General features: G+C 43.2%; 1 protein-coding gene across 1 annotated transcript; it reads left to right on the plus strand.

Moving 5' to 3' along the window:
- The first annotated feature begins 284 nt into the window (after positions 1-284).
- Positions 285-21,520, plus strand: UBE2L3 (ubiquitin conjugating enzyme E2 L3). Its single transcript, XM_081893528.1, has 4 exons — positions 285-356; positions 16,195-16,290; positions 20,044-20,230; positions 21,149-21,520. Exons 1-4 carry the CDS (start codon positions 330-332, stop codon positions 21,301-21,303), a joined length of 465 nt encoding a protein of 154 aa, XP_081749654.1. The 5' UTR covers positions 285-329; the 3' UTR covers positions 21,304-21,520.
- Positions 21,521-23,080: the final 1,560 nt, after the last annotated feature.

Consider the following 23,080-nt stretch of genomic DNA (forward strand, 5'->3'; position numbering starts at 1 on the left):
GAATAAAATAAAATAATAATAAAGTTGAAATTACAAAACTGGAAATTACAAAAAAATTTACAAAATCATGTGCCTGCATTATCTATGGGCAGGAGGTGCCTGCCCCATTATAACCCCATCGTGGAGCTCAGTGGGGGGGGTGAGGGCGACTCCCCCCACCCCCAAACGACGCCTCCCCCTCCCCCGCGCGCCTTCGCCTCCTCCTCCTCCTCCCCCCTCCCTCCTTCCCGCCCGGCGCGTGTCAACTCCAGGAAGCGCCGGGTCTATGTAGCCGCCTCGTCCGCAGCCGCCGCCGCCATGCATTGTGGGGCAGCGGCAGCAGATCCAAGATGGCGGCCAGCAGGAGGCTGATGAAGGTAACATCCGAGAGCTCGCCCGCCGGGCAGGGCCGGGGCGGGGTGGGGAGCGGCGGGAGGCTCTTCGCGGGCCGGGCGGCGGAGGAGAGCGGCCCCTTCCCGGCTCCCGAAGCCCCCGCTCCCCCGCTTTTCCCCCCCCGGCTCGGGCCGCCGGAGCCGCTTCCGCTTCGCTCTCCCCTCTCTCTTTTTTCGCCTCCTCCGCCGGCGCCTGAGGGAAGCGTAGGCCTCGGCTCCCGAGAGCGCCTCGGGAAGGGGCCGCAGGCCGGCGGGCGGCGGCTTCTCCACCGCCTCTTCCCTCCTCAGCCCCGGCCCGAGAAGGGGCTCCCGCGGTGACTAAGCAAAGGGCGGGATGGCGGCGCCAGTGGCCTCCTCCTCCTCCTCCTCCTCGCTCCGGGCAACCCGCGTCCATTGGGGCGTCTCCGGGTCGGGGGAGCTGGGGGGCCCCTCCGTCCAAGCCAGCCCACCCCACTCGCCGGGCCGGGGAGGAGGGAAGGCGGCGAGCCCAGACCCCGCTTCGGATTCGGGGCGGAGTGTCGCCGGGAGTGGGAGGGAGGAGGTGGGTGGTGGCTTCCAACGCTACAAAAGAGGAGACTCTTTCGAAGTCGGTCCTTTGTGGGAACTGTGGAGGGGGGGGGGAATAAAGAATAAATCGTTATTTTTGATCCAGTAGGCCGTGTGGGGTGGATCTCTCTCTTTCCCTTTTTAAAATAAGAATGGGAATTCTTCCACGTTTCTCGCCACCTCCCTCTCTTGAGGAAGCTGAAAGCGGGTTCAAAAGTCACTTCAGGTGGGGGTGGCTCCTTCCTTTTCCCGCGGCCTTCCTTCAAAAAGCCTTCAGATCTTCCAAAGTTTTCTTCTTCAGGCACGGGATCAAAGCGGTGGCTTTTTATTTGGTTCTGGGGTTATGTAAGGAAGGAGATCTCTTCCCCCCCCCACCCACCGGCAAGGATGGGCAACAAAAGAGGATGGGTGGGAGCTTTGGAAAGCATGTGCCACAATAACGGCTTGGCGTATACTTGGGAGTAAGTGTGACTAGGCTAAGTGAGTTTGCAGCCCAAATCGGTTAGGCTTTTTAAGATGACACATATCCTGTGAATTAGTTTCGTTTTGCCCCGACAACGGATTAACACTGTACTAGTCCAGAGGAGGCTATCTTGTTCCCCTGGAGTGATACAGTCATATCTAGGATGAGAGTGTGACGTTTGCTCCACAGCCTTCATAAACACAGATTAAAAGCTGTTCTGCATATGCATCATCAGTTTTTGCGTCACTATTAACGCATTCCTTTCTCTAACTCGTATAGTTTACATCCAGATACGGCTTTTGCAGCTGTTGTAGCATGACAGATTGTATTATAATTGCGCTGCAATATTTGACGAAAAAGGTGCCCCTGATGAATTTATCACAAGTTCATCAAATTCCCATTAGTGGCAAGCTTCTTCATAGAAGAGGCATTTCTCATTTTGTCTTTCACAAGAGGGAATGCCTCTTCTAAGATACCTGTCATGAGTAAAAGTTGGTTTTGTTTTGCTTAAGAGATTCTTAATCATAAACCTGAAGGAGTGTATCCACCCCCCTCGTTCAGCCCAGACACGGACGTCCAGCGCCGAGGGCCTCCTGGCAGTTCCCTCACTGCAAGAAATGAGGTTACAGGGAACCAGGCAGAGGGCCTTCTTGGTAGTGGTGCCTGCCCTGTGGAACGCCCTCCCACCAGATGTCAAAGAAATAAACACCTATCTGACGTTTAGAAGACATCTGAAGGCAGCCCTGTTTAGGGAAGTTTTTAATGACTGATGTTTTAATGTATTTTTAAAATGTTGGAAGCCGCCCAGAGTGGCTTATAAATAATAAGTTGTTGTTGTTGTTCTGTGCATATGTAATTAGTTATATGGCATTTAGTCAATGAACTATGTTTATAATTGGGTACAGGCATAGTAAGGTTGCTTTCTAATTTATTTGGTGAGTAAAGTTTACTGTCCAGAACTTGGGAAATGTGTGGACAATTGAATAAATTATGTCATTGAAATTGTTTTAATTCTTCTTAGGTGCTGACTGGGAACAGATTTCACTTGGGAAGCTCTTACAACCGTATATAAATCCTAACAGTTTTACCATTTGTGTAGTCAGTTTTTACTGTCAGCATGGCTTTAAGCTTATGTGTAAAGCAAAAGTTGGGGTGGGTTCTTGTTTCAAGAAATAACCTGTTCTTTTAATTTAAAAAAAATACTTAAATCCACTCTCTCTGTATTGATATGCCAGAAATAATAGTCTTGTACTTTTAGAGGAAGATTGAACCGCCCTGAGGTATACGGGTCTAGGGTGGTATACAAGTTCAACAAATAATTATAATAAGAGTAACTATTTTTCCTTGTCATCCCACCCGCACCACCCATCTGTCCTTAAACCAGTTATTTGCATGTTTTTGACTAATAGTATGCAGTTCCTAAAAAGTTTAAGAGGCAAATATATGAATAGTGACCAGTCTGCACAGGAGAGAGTGCAGGACTTTCAGTGTGTTTTCTGAACCCATACCTGCTGGTAGGATTTACACACATAATTATAATATTGGTGTTTTAGACCTGTAGAGATTGTAACTAGAGCTGTAGTTCTCAAGCCGTTTGCTGCATATGGTAAATAAGTAATTTTGGACAAAATATAACATGCAGCTCTCCAGCATGGTCCTGATGCTGTCTACCAGGATGGGCAAATTCTTGCCCTAGGACTGCTTGCAGCCTTCGGCCTAAGTGTAGGTGTGTGATGAACCTGGAAAGAGATGTGGAAACGGGTGGGGATATGCTTAAATGAATGGAGCAATGAAAGGAGAGGGGAAGAAATCTCTCTTGTCAGTGATTATTTCAGGCCTCTTGCAAAAGAGATCTATCTTCTCTTAACCCCCTACCTGGTAGCACACTAGATGGAGAGGAAAAGGAGGAGAGAGAGAAGGGTGTGGCAGAAAGATGGAATAACATAGGCCTTGCTCAAAACTGGTTGTGGCCCTTTACACTCCTGACAGGTGGCCCTCAGTGGATTACCCCTAAGGGAACATGGCCTTTGACAGTAAAAAAGGTTTCCTTCCCTTGCTGTAAGCCTGAGCTACTGATGTTAATAATACAGATGTACAGAATGCTTCCACAGCATGTATATACATTTGTGTGTTAATCTTTCCTCACCGCCCATGCATATCTGTTTGCTATAGCAAAGGAGTTGGTGTAATCAGCATTTCCTTCTGAAGAAGGCCAAGAAAGGACATTATTCTTGATTGAAAAGGAAAGTGAAACTTTCATACTTATATCTGAAATGTTCCCCTCCAGGGTCTGTTCTTTGCTTAGTCTACTTCTCAGTTTAATAATATTTGCTGAATGAAGCACGGACTAAAAACGTAGTTTTAACCTAAGTTGCTTTTAATCTATATACTCTATTAGAAGTTATTAGTAAATTGCCAATTATATTCCTCACTGGTTCTAAAACTTAAACATGGCTCATTTAATGTTGATTTCAGTGAGAGCTTCACAGAATAATAATTATCAGGTACCGTATTTTGTATCTGAGCCATGTCCATATCTTGTCCATAACGAACCCCTCCTTTATGTTTATTTAATTCTACTTGTATTTACCACTACTAGTCTGATACTGGGTTTTGATTTAAAATAAAGTTTCCATAATATGAGATAGCATCATGGCAGCGTAAAGCAGTAGAAATTCTGGGGACTGTGTGTCCTTTTATTGACTGGCTTCTGTAATTTGTCATTCCCTCTATTTTTAACTTGGTGGGCTACAGGTTCCACAACCCTGAATTAGATCTGGGCATATAGATGAGAATTAGCATTTTACAAAAGTATATGTTGAATCTGAAAGAAAAGAAAATATTATAATAAACTTCCTGTATGTTACAAGAGTTATCTTATATACACTCTTTTATATAGTATTTTGAAACAGACAGTTACTGATGAACTACTAAGAACTATCTACAGAAACTGAAATAACTGGAATTTATTGGAAAGCAGAGATTCTCAGGCCTTGTCATAGCAAACCTTTCCCCATGGTAAAATATTTTTAAGATAATTTAAATAGGGTGATTACATATTCAGACGGTTAGGTGGTTGACAGAAGTAAGTAAATGGAATATAAATGTTAAGAATTGCCATTTAGAGCATTTCCAGAATATATTTTAGTAGAAGGGGTGGGGAATCTGTGGCACCCCAGATGTTGTTGGACCTCCAGCTTCCATCATTCTTTGCCATTGGCCATTCTGGCTGCAGTTAATGTTGCCTGGGTAATACTCCTGCTTTAAACAGTGAGTGGACATCTGAAACCTGGTTTTACATGGAATCTAGAGCTCTCTCCTCAAGTTTGTACTTGTGTTTAGAAGTTAATTCATTTTCTGAACACTAAATGGAAGTGGAGTCATCATTTCCCACCCTACCCTAGAGTAAGCTCATCCATTGCTATTTCAATAGCTTCATGGCAGGTGATTGTCTTAAGTGCAGCTTGTGTCTGTTGGAAGTGGTCTGTAACTGGTGGTAAGCCAGACACACCTCTGAAGTTTTTAATGTTTTTATTGTCTTCCATAAACACGGTTTTAACAATGAGTCCGTAAGTGACTGTGGAGGCCAGTTCTGGATCCACACGTCCTTCCACAGTGGAGACATTGGTTTCCGGGCGGGAGTTGATCACAGTGTGGATTTGCCAAGCATGCCTTCCTCTTAGCACATTTCTCCCTTGCGTCCTGAGTTTGAGTGTCTTCAAAGGCCATGACACCTTTGCTAAAGGCTGCTCTCCAACTGGAGCGCTTGCAGGCCACTGTTTTCCAGTTGTCAGTGTTTATACTACATTTTTTAAGATTTGCCTTGAGACAGTCTTTAAACCTCCTTTGTTGACCACCAGCATTACGCTTTCCATTTTTAAGTTCGGAATGGAGTAGTTGCTTTGGAAGACGATCATCAGGCATCCACACAACATGTTAAAACTGTTATTATGGAAGACAATCTTACTCGGCTACGAGTGATCGCCAAAGAAGAAGAAGAGTGTTTATTTTTCTTGGAGGTGTTGCTCATGCCAAACTAGGCTGCCACTCAGCAGCAATTCCTGTACCATAGGTTTTTTATGTTTGTTTTTTGCTGATGAGGCTGTTCTGCTCAGTGTTCAAAATTAGCCAGGCACCAGGTACATTATGCACCTAGCTATCAGACTCTTCTGACCAAATAAAGATGCCTGGAGGTGCATGCCTGGGGATCATTGGATCTGAACTATTTTCACATACTAATACCACATCCTGTATAATTCTATCAGTTATATTTAATCTGCACAATTGGAATCAATTTCTGGAACCAAAAGGCTTTTTCTGTGCAGCCTGGGTAGGAGCAGTCACCAATAAGAAAAAGAGGAAGGAATAGGCCAAAATATATGTGAACTGTCCCTGGATCAAGGGACTTTTCTTCTTCAAGTTCTCAAAGCTCCTAACCTAGCTCAAGGTTGTCATCTGAACTAGCCAGATGTTTAACTGAGAATCACACTCAGTCCATCATTTGAAAAATAAGGCTTTAGAGGTCTCTTGAGGTCTCTTGCCCCCAAATGGCAGCTAGACATCCCATTTTGGTGACTGTAACTTTGGTTTCAGAAGCCATTTGGTGCCTAGCTTATATACCTGAGTTTCCAACACGGGTTCTGTTAAGTAATAGCATCTTTTCACATGCGGATTAGGCAACCATTTTTGCCACAACTTTCTTTAAATGCTTTAATACTCCCCCCACTCCCACCTTAGCTCTGCACTTACGCTCAGTCTTGGTGTGCTGTCGCACCCTGATTTAAACTAAAAATGATAGGATATCTTGACTATTATCTGAGGACTAGATGACATGCTATTGCTTTTGACTAACAAAAGTGTAGTTGGGTCATGCACTCCCTGATCTGTCTGTATGAACTCTAATTCTCATACAATATATGTAGTGTTTTACAAATAATATTTCCTTTTCTTGTATTATGGATTTAACTAGTAATTTATATCTCAGTACCAAGAGAGAGTAATTGAAATCTATACCATAGAATTTTGATGACTTGAATCTAGAGCATGGGTTCAGATAGAGGCTAACTAAAGCTATGACAAAATACTGGCCTTTCTGTTTTCAAAGCGGCTGCCTCTTTGGTTGATTCTGTTCTAGTACAGAGTATGACCAAATGTGGCCTCCGGTGTCTCAGTCAAACAGCTGCCAAAGCAGGCTCAAACTCCTGTTTCTAATACAACACAGTAACCCTTTACATTTGGGGGCAAATGGGCCAGCACGGTTCAGCTTTGTCAAATGTCATTTTACCAGGATGTAAATAAAAAAATGGTAAATGACAGAGGTAGGATAATTCATATAGAAAATTTATTTGTTAATACTTCAGTGTAAGAGCAGGGAAAGCAGCAATATGCCTAATGCTGTTTTACTAAACATTTCTTCAAACTATTTATTTATTTAGTATGCAATCATTTTCCCATAAAAATCGTTTGAGGTGCACCTGAGACCATCTGCCCAAGAGTGTGGTGGTGTTGCTACAAGATCCTTGTTCAGTAAACATAAGTTGCCAATGTAAAAGGGCTGGTAGTGGCCTTGTTTCATTCCTTAAAAAGCTGTTCTGTGCTGAAGGTCATGGGCAAGTCCCAGCATAGCAGTGTCCTTTGGCCACTGTTTTGCTATTGGTGGAGTCCTTCTGTCCAATTCTGCCAGCCACTGTCTCAGGGTTGTGTGTACTGCTACCATATTGTGTCATTTGCATGTTAAAATCTGTACATTGTCGTAGTTCGGGCATGCAGCAAACCCCCTCATGGCGGTGTGGGGCAAAGGAAGGGCTGCTGCAGAGCTCATAAGAAGGTACTCTGCGTTTTCTGTGCATAAACACCCAAATTCCTTTAAAGTGCTGCCACCATCATGGGAGCTGAAATGACCCCTGCAGAGCACTTCCATGAGAACCTTTTTGTTTCTGTTTCTCGTGGAAATGAAATGGACCGCTTTATGTTGGTGGAAGATATACAAATTTATAGAAGATTCTTGGCTATATGAAACCATGTATATTATCTACCAGTTAAGGTTGGTGAAATGAAAGGAACTGCCCCATGTTTACAGCAAATCATTTTGTGGCATTAAAATGACACCAGCTCCTTAGGGAAAAAAGTTTTTTTTAAAAAAGTTTTTAAAAAACCCAAATTGTGATTTTCACTTTTTAAATTTGGAGTGTTCAGAAACATTGAAATGTTAACACAGTTGTCTTCAAATTTCTGCCTGAAAGGCAAGGAAATAGCAAGCAGGTTGATTTTAAAAAGTTTTTGCTTGAACAGCTACATAGTCAAACATTTACTCAGCTGAACTCCTGCATAAACTAACAGCGGCAAACACTCCCATGAAACTAACTTGGAGCATTTGTATTCAGATCTTTTGTAAATGAGCTGTTGACTCATCAAGCTATTTATGTTTTTGCTAGTAACTTTTTCCTGTTTTAAAAAAATCTGATATGTGTGTGTTTCGTTCGATACTCTGATGTGGTGGTACTGCACCAAGCAACTGGGCACAAGCTCACTAATATAAATATATAATAGTATGTTTAATTTTTTTTTAACAATTCTCCCCATGTTTTTATCTGTTCTTATTTTTATATGTAAGCTGCCTTGTGTTCCTGTCAGGGAAAAAGGCAGGAGATATATATGTCGTGTAGACCATAATACTGGGACAAGTTTGGGTAAAAATAATGAGTTTAAAACTTAGTAGATTAGATTGAGAGTGGTGGTCCGTATATTCTTTTCTAACTTTATTTTCAGCTAAATTCTCACTGCCAGATACTCCACTGAACACATTATTTGAAAGCAAATAATAGAATTGTATGTAGTAGTAGTAGTAATAATAATAATAATAATAATTATTATTATTATTATTATTATTATTATTTATACCCTGCCCATCTGGCTGGGTTTCCCCAGCCACTCTGGGCGGCTTCCAACAGAAGTTTCAACAGGTCATTGTTTGCTGTGACCCCCCCCCCCAGTTCATTGTTTTAGCCCATCCTTAACGTTAGCTAATGTGCTATTTTTAAATATGCATGCCAGCTTGAATTAACATTCAAATTTATGCAAAGTTAGATGGGCGTAGTAATATATGTCTGTGTCTCATTTGAAAATGCATTTGCATGGTTACTGCCACTGGGGGGCTCTGGAGTTAACAGCGACGTCATTGTTCTGAATACTCTCATCAATATCAGACAGTATCCTGACATATTATAGTTCCAAGATAGCCATATTGGAATTATATGCCTAGTTAGGAAGCTGCCTAATACCAAGTCAGACCCACTGATCCATCTAGCTTAGTGTTGTCTACACTGACTGGCAGTGGCTCTGCAGGGCTTCTGACAGGGAGTCCATACAATATTCAGAACAGGGAATAGAATTCCTCCCCTCCCCACCAGTAAAATAGAGGAAAGGATCTTTTCTCAAATTTTAATTGCAATAACTTGAGACTTAACTCCTTTTTGTGGAGAGGGGGAGGATATTCTGAATCACTTCTTATTGGGAGTGGCAACATATGGCCTCCAAGCCACATGTAGCTTCCAGTCATTTCCTTGTCTCTCCTTAGATTCTCAGTTTTTTTCTCTTTCTTTATTTCTTTGTTTGATGAAAGAGTCTCGTTAGAGTGAAGGCTGAGATTATGATTGATTTGTGTATTTAAGGTTTAGAAGCAAGAATGCAAAGTTAGAGCTTCCAGTGTGTTTTAAATCTAAATGTGTGCTATCATTTGGAATATTTGAGCATAGTAATACTAGTTGGTGGGTGGAGATTCATTCTTTGAGATATGCCTCAGGATTTGTCTCCTGAAAAGGAAATGATGGGCAAAGTGCAGAGTGAAAGGTACATGAGTGATTTCAGCAAAGGAGGTTGAAGTGCTTTAATGGTAAAGATTACAAGCAATACTATATGCTGGATTCTCGTCATGTTGTCACTCAGCATTGCGGAACTTCTGCTTCTCTTTTAAAATTGCCCAATTTCCTCAAAAGGGACTGACTGCTCTAATGTTAGCATCCATTGCTAGCTAGCTGCTTCCTTCTGATTTGTGACATATTTTCCCCATGAAACTTCCAGAAGAGCATGTTGCCAACGCCGGAATCTTGTCAACAACAGACAACATTGCAGGTGGTGTAGGAATGGTTAACAAACAGAAATAAATGTGGCGGTATGTTGTTGTTGTTGTTTGTTTTAAAAGCCACCAACTATTGAAAATTCAGTATGAAGCCAGAGAGACAATAATATGTGATCCATGTTGCCATTATTCAGAAGTCGGGGGGCTTTGAAATGAAATAATGAATTTCAAAATGGAGATTAAGCAAATAAAAATGGGTTACCGGACAAAACTTGGCAGAGGCCTGGGTTCCACACCCCCAATTTATCACATGTGGGTAGGTGGGAATCGCTGGTGGTGTGGAGGTGCCAACTTCTAAGCAAAACAAAACTTTGCTATGGAATCCCAGTACCACCCTTCCTCATTTTGCCGGCCAAAATCCCTTCACCATTCCCAGTGTTTCCGCTTTGGATCTGAGCATCTTCCCCGGACCTTTCCACTGCCCATCATGTGGACTCCTCTTTGAACACCCTCTTACGTGCCAGAGTAGCTGTTTCCCCAAATCCTGACTGCTGCCCCAGATTTCACTGCTATATCCCAATCTCATTCTTCATTGTCACTCCTTTCTGTTTCACAGAAATGCGAGCAAATGGGACACTTTATACAGTTATTGTGGCTTGTGCTGATTTGTATCAGAAAGGGGAAAGGGTGGTGCCCTCCTGGCCATTACTAGGTCAGCCCCTTTTATGCTACTGAAGGCATTGCTTCCTATCTCTGAAGATGGTTCAGTAAGATGTGGGAAGTCTGCTGTCTGCCTTTGGGATACCATGGGTGAGCTCTCGGTGCTCTGTCCCAGCTCCTGCCATCCTAGCAGTTTGAAAGCATGCCAGTGCAAGTAGATAAATAGGTACCACTCCGGCGGGAAGGTAAACGGCGTTTCCGTCCGCTCTGGTTTCTGTCACGGTGTTCCGTTGTGCCAGAAGCGGCTTAGTCATGCTGGCCACATAACCCGGGAAACTATCTGCAGACCAACACCGGCTCCCTCAGCCTGAAAGAGAGATGAGTGCCGCAACCCCATAGTCACCTTTGACTGGACTTAACCGTCCAGGTGTCCTTTACCTTTTTTTTACCCTTAATCTTCCCCAATATGACCACTCTGGCTTGGCTTAAATAGGAGTTTTAATTCAAAACACCTGGAGGGCATCAGATTGTGGAAGGCCAGGCTTACAGATTGCTTTCTGACAACCAGGAGTCCCCTTTTCCTGTTCATTTTCAGTGTTAGCCTTGCCCATATATGTTTTTAAATATATATACATGCACAGCCCAAGTGCTGAGTGAACTTTTAATAGCCATGTGTGAACAACTGAGCAGATACCATATCTGAAGACCCTCCTTATTTTCTTTACAAACAGCTGGGCTGCCTTTTTCAGTGCCCTTACATGTCTTATTGAGACCCTCTTATTGTCTGTACTAGTTTGTTTACTGGCAGGCCAGAGGCCTTGTAATGATACATATCTTGACAGTTCTTCAGACAAAACTCTGTATGTAGTCATAACTATATTGATAGGCTATCAAAACACATAATTGTTAAATGTGTGCACTATAATGTTTCGTTCACATTAAATAGTATGGAACCACATCTCCTTAAATATCATTTTTTGTTAGCTTTTTCTAATTGCTCCAATTAGGAAGACTTTTAAATACATTTTGATTCAAAATGCCTAATTGGTTTAGGATTAGGGAGGTGGAGACTATTTGTATTTGAGTTTCAGCTATGAGAAGCTTCTCTCTTAAAGTAACCGCTTAAAACTGAACCAATTGCTTTTTCTTACAAAGAACTGTGGGGAAAACAGCTTTGTTGATCATTGCATGGCACAATAGATTGTGTACCTACTTTATCGCTTGTTGCTAAGGGCCAGGGGCTGGGCAGACTGCCACAGGTGTCATCCACTGACAGATCTGGGTGACTGTGACTCATTTTTTGTGTGCTTAATAGCAGTCTGATCTCTTCAGTTGGTTCTTTCAGTACTGTAAACTAGGACTGGCCAGCCTGTGGTCTCGCAAATGTTGAAGGTTTTTATCTCCCATCAATCCCAGCCTGTGGCCAGGGATAATGAGAGTTGTAGTCAAACATCTGGTAGGCTTTAGGTTCCCTAAGCCTGCTGTAAGCATTTGACCATTTCATGGGCCTTTACCTTCAGTCTCATAGAGAACACTGCTGAGTAACGATTACCAGACCTTTCTTCTGGTTGAGATTTTGTACTTCCTTGTGGGGCAAGAGTCAGGTAGAAAAGGGCAGTTGTATAAGGAGACAGGCGGATCAAAACAGAAAGGAAACCTGAAAAGGAGAAGATCCTTTGAGTATTCCAGCTAGCATCTGTCTGCAAAAGCCTACCATATTTTTATGATTGCAGCAGTCAATTAGCATTTAAGTATATGATCAGCCAATAGGCTCATTTGAAGAAATCTGTGATTATAATCTGGCATTTTTTCCTTGGTGATTTGAATTAACCTTGATACTAACAGTAGCTAGTTTCTATACTAAGGGAAGTGATTAGTCACACTAAAGGAGAGACTCAACAAAAACCTGTTGCCTAAGTTTCGCATTCCATTGGCTGTTTCCTGCTTGTTTTATGTTTATTTCCATAGGTGTACAATAAGCTGTTTGCAGAGTGCCATGTCAGATTGGACTGAGCTTTGCACAGTTTTAGCAGTTTACTGAGACATTTTAAAAATAACTATACATTGAGCCTTACAATGGACTTTTTCATTTCATGGAAATGCAGCAAAAGTTGCAGTTATTTTTTTGTTATTGTGCGGGACGCAGGTGGCGCTGTGGGTTAAAGCCTCAGTGCCTAGGACTTGCCGATCGAAAGGTCGGCGGTTCGAATCCCTGTGGCGGGGTGCGCTCCTGCTGCTCGGTCCCAGCGCCTGCCAACCTAGCAGTTCGAAAGCACCTCCGGGTGCAAGTAGATAAATAGGGACCGCTTACCAGCGGGAAGGTAAACGGCGTTTCCGTGTGCGGCTCTGGCTCGCCAGATGCAGCTTCGTCACGCTGGCCACGTGACCCGGAAGTGTCTCCGGACAGCGCTGGCCCCTGGCCTCTTAAGTGAGATGGGCGCACAACCCCAGAGTCTGTCAAGACTGGCCCGTACGGGCAGGGGTACCTTTACCTTTTCATACATTGAGCCTTACAATGGACTTCCATCAGAGTACTTTTTCATTTCATGGAAATGCAGCAAAAGTTGCAGTTATTTTTTTGTTATTGTGTGGGTACATCATGACAGTAGGCACCAGTGATAAATCCAGGTGGATCAGGCTTTTTTTTTTTTTAAGTCCTGGTCACTCACCTTATATCTGCTAATAGTTGGCTTTGTTGTAAATACAACAGGGAGGACTATAGCTCAGTAGCCGAGGCTAATGCTTGCATGTAAAAGTTTTTGGTTCAATCCTTGCCATCTCCTAGGATTTCCCTTTGCCTAAGACCTGATAGAGCTGTTGCAAGTTTGAGTAAGCTAGTCCTTCTGAACCTGGTACCTTCCAGCTATTTTGGACTACAATTCCTGTCAGCACCGGCCTGCATAGCCAATAATCAGGGATGATGGGAATTGTAGTCTAACATGTCTGGAGGACATCAGGTTGAGGAGGCTGGAGTAGACAATAATAGGCTAGATGGTATATAGTCTGGGAGCTAGAGTTTAAAAATGGGATGATTTCTATCTTCCCGCCCCCCTCATAGCCCTTGTCCCTAGTAAAATTACCAGTCACAATGTCCATTAGTAATTAGTAGCTGTCCCTGAAAAACATTTTAATTATGTAAAAATAGAAGCCAAAAGTACATAGTATATATTTTAGGTCTATGGGTGATACCTAAGTACTAAATAATCAGATTAGGCCCCTAATAAAGCAGCTTGGTTATATCACTTACACCAGGCTACAGAGACTGAGAGATCCCCTGTCTTTAGTTCCACCAGGTTACCTGAACTGTTTCTCCTCGTCATTTCTGTAACAGCAGAAATGTGAAGAATTGGCACCTGAGTATGTGTGTGTTTTCTTCCAATCTCCTCCTCCTCTCTTTTGTGTGTCACGCTCTTCAGTTTGTAAGTCTGAAGGCGAGGACTGTGTTACTACGGATCATTGTAAGCTGCTCCGAGAGCCTTTTCAGTTAAAAGAGTGTGGTAAAATGCATTAAATAAAAGCAAAGGGTTCTCACGACTTTCAGGTAGGCTATTGCTAGGGAGGCCTGGCCAGTTTCCAAGGGAAATAAATTCTCCTTGACTACACAAACAGTGTCTCCTTAGGGAAGGGGAAGTCAGTGGACCACATGCTTTTGCTTCTGTAGAATCAGTCTGTATGCTTTCTGCATGGGATCTCATTTTGTCCTTCCCATTTTACTGATGTGAGGGCTTCTTGCATGGATGAGTCTTGCCAGGTGAATAGCTTATTTTGGGAAGGCTTGTTGTGATGAAGTTTGAGAATCCTTTTCAGTGCTCTTTGTCCCCTTTGTTCATATAAGTTTGGATAGCATGTCTTTCCATAATGCCAGCCTCTATTTATATACAGTTATTATTTGCTGGCATCTTTGGCTTTTGACAGTATAGCCAGTGTTTGCCTTTTCTTTGCTGTTCCTATGTGTTCTACTTGGGATCAGTGGAGAAACACCATACCAGGTCTGTTTACCTTTAGCTTTCAGCAAGCTTACAAGAAGTAAAGTATTATTGCTATGGCAATAGCAATAGCTGTGACCTACCATAGTTAAAGGAACGCGGGTGGCGCTGCGGTCTAAACCACAGAGCCTAGGGCTTGACAATCAGAAGGTTGGCGGTTCGAATCCCCGTGACGGGGTGATCTCCTGTTGCTTGCTCGCAGCTCCTGCCAACCTAGTAGTTCAAAAGCACGTCAAAGTGCAATTAGATAAATAGGTAGCGCTCCGGCGGGAAGGTAAACGGTGTTTCGGTGTGCTGCTCTGGTTCGCCAGAAGCGGCTTAGTCATGCTGGCCACATGACCCAGAAGCTGTATGTCGGCTTCCTCGGCCAATAAAGCGAGATGAGTGCCGCAACCCCAGAGTCGTCCGCGACTGGACCTAACGGTCAGGGGTCCCTTTACCTTACCATAGCTAAGTTTGCACCTGTCTCTTTGTGATGAAACTTCCCAGTCAGTGTACCTGCTACTAGATTATGGCACAACATCATAAGTAAGCAGGCACACTGGGGCAACTTAAGTATGACGGCATTTCAAAATTTCTTCGACCGAGTTCAGATGACCTGTGCTCTCTAGCAGTGTTAGAAACTGAGGTATGAAAGCTAGGAGTTAAATGGCACCTTAAACCTAGGTTATGGGCGCAACAACAGGTGTGCTAGGTGCGCTTTTTAAATAAAGAATAGAAAGCTGAAAATGAATGAACTGCAGCTAAAATCTTATGTTTATTTCCCACATGGTCTAGTCCTCATCTGAAGACGGCAGAAAACAAAGCCATGCTTCCCTTGCCCCCCTCCCTGATATTCTTAAGAGGGTCTCTTCAGAGAGTGGCTGGAAGTGAGGAGGCAGAAAAAGGCTCTCCTTTCCTTCCACTGTGCAGTTTTAATCTGAAATCTTAGGTGCAGGACTGCGCCCAGAGCTCAGAAACTGCTCACACTAATGAAATTCCCTGTCACAAAATGCACCTAGAGCAGTGCGAGTTTCGAACGCTGTTCTCAAGACCCGAACATGCAGGGGATAACATTGGAGAATGTAATAGCAGTGCTGCTTCGTCAGAATGTTGGCATTGCTGAGTAACGCTCTTGTGCAATACCTCTGGATTAAACATTTTTTGAAAAACAAATGCAAATGAAAGTTGCCTCCCTTCCCAAACCATAAACTTCCCTGTTGCCCAGCAGGGCTGAATGAGGTGGTCTCTGGGGTATTGTTGGAGCACGCCAGGATGATATTCCTAGGGGACTTCAATATCCACACAGAAGATACTGAGACAGCTAGAGACTTCATGGTCTCCGTGACAATTATGCGTCTCTCTAAAATGCTCATTGGTCCAACACATCAGGCAGGACACGCCTTTGATGTAGTCTTTGCCCCAAGTGATATGAGGAATGGACTGTCCTCTGAGATTGATGGAACCTGATGTGTTCTCTAGGGTTTTTATTCTCTCTCTCTCTTGGTGTGTTTAAATCATGATTTATTTATTTTTTACTTTTTTAACAAACACTGTCCCCCTTTTTCATTACAAAAAGAATCTAAAAGTGGGTTACAATTGCAATATGTTAAATTAATTATTTAATAACTGCATTGGTTTAAAACAGTCAAACCTATTCAATAGTAATCTTCATCTCTTGGCTTTGGCCTCAAGGTAATATACTGCAGTATGCTGATATAATTCTGACATATGCTTGGTTCTTCTATGGATTACTGCATTTGGGGTATGTGAAGCACTTTCAAGTCTCAGTAATTTTAGTGGGAGTACCTGCTGGAATCTTTCTCATTGAAAATAGTGGGACTGAAAGTACATTATTTTTATCAGTAGTGGTATTTATTTTATTTTATGTCTGGCACAAATTAGAGAAACATAAACAAAACTTACTCTCAGCATAGCCATGAAATGTAACCTACCAAAAGTAAGAAGAGTGATGTTCAGCAGTTGATTCATTTTTCAATCCCCATCTACTTAATACGAAAGGAAAAAAGTAATGTGTGTTTTCCTAAACTGTTAACTGTTTTCTGGCTTTTCTTTCTAACATTCTTTTTTTTTGTTATTCTTGATTTGTAGGAGCTTGAAGAAATCCGCAAATGTGGAATGAAGAACTTCCGTAATATCCAAGTTGATGAAGCTAACTTATTGACTTGGCAAGGGCTTATTGTTCCTGTGAGTGTGAAAGCAGCTTCTTTTGGTTCCAAAAGTGCTACTGAGGTCGTTTGTACCTGGTGATAATAATAATAAAAAATAATGTTATTATTTTTACCCCATCCATCTAGGTGGGTTTCCCCAGCCACTCTAGGCAGCTCTCAGCATATATAAGAACATAGTAAAACATCAAACATTAAAAACTTCCCGATACAGGACTGCCTTCAGGTGTCTTATAATAAAAGTCAGATAGTTGTTTATTTCCTTGACATCTGAAGGGAGGGTGTTCCACAGGGAGGGTGCCACTACCAAGAAGGCCCTCTGCCTGATTCCCTGTAGCCTCATTTCTCACAGTGGGGGAACCAGCAGAGGACCTTCGGAGGAGGACCTTAGTGTCTGGGCTGAACAATGTGGGAGGAGACGCTCCTTCAGGTATACTGGGCCAAGGCCATTTGGGCTTTAAAGGTCAGCACCATCACTTTGAAGTGTGCTTGGAAACGTACTGGGAGCCAATGAAGATCCTTTAGGACTTGTGTTATATGGTCCTGGCAGCCACTTCCAGTCACCAGTCTAGCTGCCATATTCTCAATTAGTTGTAGTTTCTGGGTCGCCTTCAAAGGTAGCCCCGCATAGTCAGTAGTCAAAGCGGGAGATAACCAGAGGATGCACAATCTACAGGCAGGTAGGGTCTCAACTGGTGTGCTAGGTGGAGCTGGTAGACCTCTTCCCTGGACACAGAATTGACCTGCACCTCCATGGACAGCTGCGAGTCCAAAATGACTCCCAGGCTGTGCACCTGATCCTTCAAGGGCACAGCTACTCCATTCATGACCAGGGAGTCCCCCACACCTGCCTGCCCCCTGTCCCCCCGAAACAGTACTTCTATCTTGTCAGGAGTCAGCCTCAATCTGTTAGCTGCCATCCATCTCTCCAACCACCTCCAGACAGGAGGACCTTCACTTGTTCAGTTTTGAAGGAGAGGTAGAACTGGGTATCATCCGCATACTGGTGAACACCCAGCCCAAACCCCCTGATCTCTCCCAGCAGCTTCATATAGATGTTAAAAAGCATAGGAGAGGACCGAGCCCTGAGGCACCCCACAAGTGAGAGCCCAGGGGTCTGAACACTCTCGCTTGCAACATCACTTTCTGGACACAGGAGGAAGGAGAGTGCTCCCAGCTCCCAACTCCTCTAGACAGTCCAGAAGGATGTCATGATCAATGGTGTCTGAGGCCTCTTGAAAGATCCAGCAGGACCAGGAAACAGCTTTCACCTTGGTCCCTGGCCCACCAGAGATCATTGACCAGCACAACTAAAGTTTCAGTCCCATGATGAGGCTTGAATCCCGATTGAAAGGGATCCAAATGGTCCGCATCCTCCAGGCGTGCCTGGAGTTGTTCAGCAACCACCCACTCAATCACCTTGCCCAAGAATGGACGATTTGAGACTGGGCGATAGTTGGCCATATTGGCCAGGTCCAAATATTTTTTTTAAAGAAGCGGTTTAATAACCCGTCCACATCCTCAGAGGTAACAGATTGGAATTGATCCCATGCAACTTGACCAGACAGGACTCTAGCACTTTCCCACCCTGGCCTCACTACCACAGCAGAACCTACGTCTTTCCGAATCTGAGTGACTTTATCTGCAAAAAACTTTGCAGAATCATTGCAGGAGATCTTGGGTTTCTCACCAGACCCAAATGATGAAGGTGGTTCTGTTAGATTGCGGACCACCTAAAGAGGTCTGCTGCTGTTTTCTGCAGATGCAAAAGAGGTGGCGAAGAAGGTCCTCTTCGCCAGCGCTTTCACCATTTAGTAGGCTCGACGTTGAGCTCTAACCCATGTTCGGTCCGATTGGATAGTTGCTCAATGAAAGCAACAACAAATGACTGTTCCCATTTAAAATTAGGCTGCCAAAATGAAGAAAGCTAACCAGGAAAGGAAATGTGGGGATAAGCGGTGACCTCAATCTCATCCTGCTGCTAAAAACATTCCTAAGCTTTGTGGATCTTCAGAGGCCTGCCCATCTTTTGCATTGATAAACTTGATGTCTAGCCGCTCCTGCCTTAGAGGCAGGATGGCTAGAATTTTAAAGGTTACTGAATCTATGAGCACACACTTGGTATGGATCCAAAAGAGGGGGGATTTTCCAAGATGTTTTCCTTTGTGCAGTAAGCCTCCCTCCATCCCTTGGTTTCAGTTGTGATTTGCCATGTGGCGTTCTCAGTCAGCAACACAAGCACCTAAGCCTCTTGGGCAGTGCAGGGCTTTCCGAGTGCTGGCCATTGGATTCGCCTCCCTGAAGAGATGTTCCTGCGTAATTTTTAATCCCTCCCCTCCCATTTTTAAATGATCTCAAACTGTCTTTGCCTTCTGGTTCCTTTCAGCCACTGTTTCCATGGATTCATTAGTTCATTTGTTCTTTTAACTGGTGTTGCTCTTGAATGCAGGTTTCCTTACTGAATTTTAAACTTCAGCTTTAGGGGAAGTTTGGTTTTTAACACGATGTTTCAGACCAGTGAGGCGCAAAAATGGCAGCCGGCTTTTGTGTCTAGTGAGTGCCACGCGGCCTAGGCATCCAGCTCTTTCCCTGATGCTTTTATTTCCTGGTAGAGAGAACGCTGTTATTGCAGCAGCGTCAGGGAATGAGGCAGAGAGCGTGAGCTAGGAGTGATCAACAGGGAGAGAAGCAGGAGGGGAGAGGAGTAGAAAGAGCCAGGAGGCATATATTGAGTGAGCCAGAGGGACAGCATGGCGTGGGTGTACTATGAGCAGGGAGAAGGCTTGAAGTGAAGGAGGGTAGGAAGCGCTAGAGGGATACTCATTACACAAACCACACATCATAGAATGGAAACATGTGGAATTGTGCCCTTCGTTGTTGTTTTTTAACTGCAAGGGTATTCCATACACAAGTCGGATTTATGGGGTGCTGGTCCTGTTCCCACTCACTGAAGAACTGGCCTTTGAAGGAAAGGGTATTTGGGCTGTTCTGTAGCGGCACCCCAGAAATCTGATCTATGGAATATCCTTCTTGAAGGCTTGACAGGGAGTGACTACCTTTTAGACACCAAACAAAAGCTGTTCCAATCCCCAGGTCATTCAATGGATAATTGGTGACTCCTCATTGCTGCTGTTGGATTCTTGCTGTTTTTTGTTTACCCCTCCCATCCTTGCTGCTATTATATTTTTATGATGTATTTGTATGTTATTGAAAATGAGGTTTTATCATGGTAAGTCAGCGGGGGAAATAAATGTGTCCTTGGGTGGGGACAGAGCTTCAGTGATAGCCAGGAAGGCAATTCTAAAAGTGGGTCAAGCTACACATGACGGAATAGAGGGGCATGGAAATTCTCAATTCCCACACTTAAAACTCTCCTTGGAGGGAGGCAGCGGTGGTGTTTTTCCAGTGACAGCAAGTTGCTTTGAAAAGCCTTTCTCTTGTCTCCCCTGGCCTGCAGTTCTGTTGCTGGTTTCTTTTAGCAAGCCACAGCTTTTAGAGTTCAGTACAAATCTCCCAAGTTCCAGTTCATTCTGCAAAACACTGTCCTGCATGTTGCTTCTAGTAGCCAACTTCCTCACTAGACTCCTCCTGTGGCATCTTTTCTGTGACACATAACACAACTCCTGGTATATTGATTTTGAATCATTCATATATTAATGTTTGTATGAATGAAAACATTACAGCCATAGTTCTGAAGCCAACATTTTGTGGGTGATTCCTCTGAAATCTACCTGTCCTGTATTGAACTGTTCTCAATATCTTCTCATTCCAGGACAATCCTCCGTACGACAAGGGTGCGTTCAGAATCGAAATCAACTTTCCAGCAGAGTATCCATTCAAACCTCCCAAGATTACATTTAAAACAAAGATCTATCACCCTAACATCGATGAAAAGGGGCAGGTTTGTTTGCCAGTAATTAGTGCTGAAAACTGGAAGCCCGCCACCAAAACTGATCAAGGTAAGACTTCCAGCAGATGGCCATGGTTTCTCTCAGACTAATTTATATTTTTAGTGGGAACTTAAGAAGAGTTAACTGTAAAAGGTTTTGTTTAATGAGGGCTTTAGTTCTTATCTGCAGGCGGTGGGATGCAGCCGCCACAAGCGATGGCATACAACTTCTGACCGTAAACCCTCACAAAACATTGACACCCTTGGCTGTACCATGGTTAGACTTTGACAGCAGCAGTTCTGTAATAATAATAATAATTTATTATTTATACCCCGCCCATCTGGCTGGGTTTCCCCAGCCACTCCGGGCAGCTTCCAACAGAACACTAAAATACAATAACCTATTAAACATTAAAAGCTTCCCTAAACAGGGCTGTCTTCCGATGTCTTCTAAAAGTTTGATAGTTATTTTTCTCTTTGACATATAATAATAATAATAATTTATTATAATGTACAAACTCTTTATTGAAAGCTGGGAGAAATGAAAAAGGAACTGCAAAGTAAACCTGGGAAAAGGACACTATCGCTGCACAGTCATGAGATTAATTCCCTATTTTCTCCTAAGTTGGTCAGAAATACAAGCAGACATTGGACCCTTTTGGATGTGATAACGCCAGCTTGCCAAACCATTGCTGAGCAAGCCCAGAATGATTGTCAGGTTCACACTCTCCTCCCTTCGTGTTTCAGCTTCAATCCATCAGTGTTTAGGGCTGCAGTTTGAAAGTTCAACTTCTCGTGGGTTTTAATAGCTTTTGTTTATGTGGTTTTAGTAGCACCTTTAGCGGGAGGCCATGGGCGATTGAAAACCTCTGCTTGTTTAAAAGTAAAAAAACCCAATAGGCTTGGGTGTACTGAAATACTCTCTCCCCCCCCCCCAACCCGGCTCTCACACATCAATACTGACATCTTCCGTGCTTTTTTCCGGCAGTAATCCAGTCCCTCATAGCACTGGTGAACGACCCCCAGCCTGAGCACCCACTTCGGGCCGACCTAGCCGAAGAATACTCTAAGGACCGTAAAAAATTCTGTAAGAACGCTGAAGAGTTTACAAAGAAATATGGTGAAAAGCGACCAGTGGACTAAAAAAAAAAAAAAACCTGACAGAGTTGATGTCAGCCATGTGTGATAGAAGATCTGGAGCAGTGCATTTCAGACACACCACAAAGCAGGACTCTATGGGAAATTGACAAGTGCCACCTCTCGGTGTTAACTTGTGGCTGTTACTAACTTTCTACAGTTTCTTAATCAAAAGTGGGCTAGGTAACCTGTAAAGAAAGGATTAAAAATTTAAGATGTTCTAGTTCTGCTTTCTTTGTTTAAAATCACTGCTTCAATATACTTTTAAAGGATGCTGTTTCTCTTTTTTTTTCCTTGTCAGAATTTATCAAAAATATCGTAGACTTATAATCTGCCCTTAAAAGTTCAAAAGGTTGTGGCTGTTATTTCTTATTTTCCTTACAATTCCTTCCTCCCACATTTAAGTTTCCCCCCTTATCCTTCCCTCTCCCCACCCAAAAAAACCCCCCCACCCCAAAGAAACAAAACCCCACCATCGCACTGATGTCTTAGCAAAATTATCTTGTTGTCCTGGCAAAAGAAGAGAAAAGAAAGAGTTGAATGTTTGGCAGTTTTGCTTCCTTTATCCCTCTTTAAAATGTTGCACTGTGCTTTGTGGAACTTGGTCTCAAGTTTCTCTTAACTCCAGTTTGTAACATAATAAAATCTACCACGTGTACTCCGTAAAATAATCAGAACCGAGCCTAGATCTCGTGTAAATTCGGCTGATGTGATTACAATAATGTTTATTAAATGGGGAACTCCAAGCTTTGTGTGCATGAGTGAATTACAGTATGACTTAAGTCCTGTTTCTGAGAAATTTTTGATACAGGATTTTCTGTAGCAAAAAGGAATAGTGGGATGTGATGATTTTTTTTTTTTTTTTTAGATTTATTTTACACTTTTATTCTTAGTATCTATGCAGACTATTAGAAGATTTAATTATTCGGAACAGCATTGCAATGGGGAAATTTGCAAATTAGGGACCAAGAGGTACCAAAATGGAGGGGAGGAAAACAAAGTTCCCCCAGCCAACCCCCGCTTTTTCGGGAGGGTTACAGAAGTAAAACGTCATGCAGTGTTAATTTCAGAAAACAAATTGCTAGTCATTGAACACAGTTTCCATCTAATTACCCCTCTCCTGTGGAATTTACCTTCCCGTAATGATGGATTGTCTGATTGTTACTGGAGACACAAGAAATTTCTGTTCAGCAGTAAGTGGCCAGGGCATACTGCCATTCATAAAATTCTTATGCGAAATTCACCGTTCTAAAATTGAGCTGTAATCATTTTCAGGGGTCAGCCAAACTTAAATGTATTTCTTTTTCTTTTTTTTAATCCCAGGCATTTCTTCTCAAGTAAGGTGAAGTTCTACCCCCTTATAACTTGAAACAACACCCTTCCGGTTTCATTTTTAGTGTTTTAAAGTTTAGGATACCGTAAGATGCGATCTAGCCATGTGACCAAAAGTGGCTTCTGAGCTGCTGAGTTTTAAACGCCTGGTTCGAGTGAGCATTTGGAACCCCATCCCTGTGGAAACTTAGTAGAGCGCAAGTAGAACATATCATATTCTATTTTGCAGGAACTTGCATTAGTAAACCTTTCCATGCCCAGGTGGGTAATTGTAAGGAGTTTGGAAGTAGGGCTTTGCCTTTGCTACATTTTAGGGCTAACGTACGTCAGGGGAGCAGTAGAGTAACCTTTTGGATTTTTAATGTTTTGTGTATACCCCTCTCTCCCCTCCTCCTCCCCCGCTCCCAACTTTTGATTTCAAACCGTAAAAGATTGACAGCCAAGTACCTCT

The sequence above is a fragment of the Podarcis melisellensis genome (assembly GCF_964234715.1).
Source record: "Podarcis melisellensis genome assembly, chromosome: 16".
Taxonomy (NCBI): Eukaryota; Metazoa; Chordata; class Lepidosauria; order Squamata; family Lacertidae; genus Podarcis; species Podarcis melisellensis.

Excerpts from the sequence above, each read along its gene's own strand:
- UBE2L3 (XM_081893528.1), top strand. The coding sequence starts at position 330 with ATGGCGGCCAGCAGGAGGCTGATGAAG. Across the intron at positions 357-16,194 it reads CCAGCAGGAGGCTGATGAAG|GAGCTTGAAGAAATCCGCAA; the intron begins GTAACATCCGAG and ends CTTGATTTGTAG. Across the intron at positions 20,231-21,148 it reads CGCCACCAAAACTGATCAAG|TAATCCAGTCCCTCATAGCA; the intron begins GTAAGACTTCCA and ends TTTTTCCGGCAG.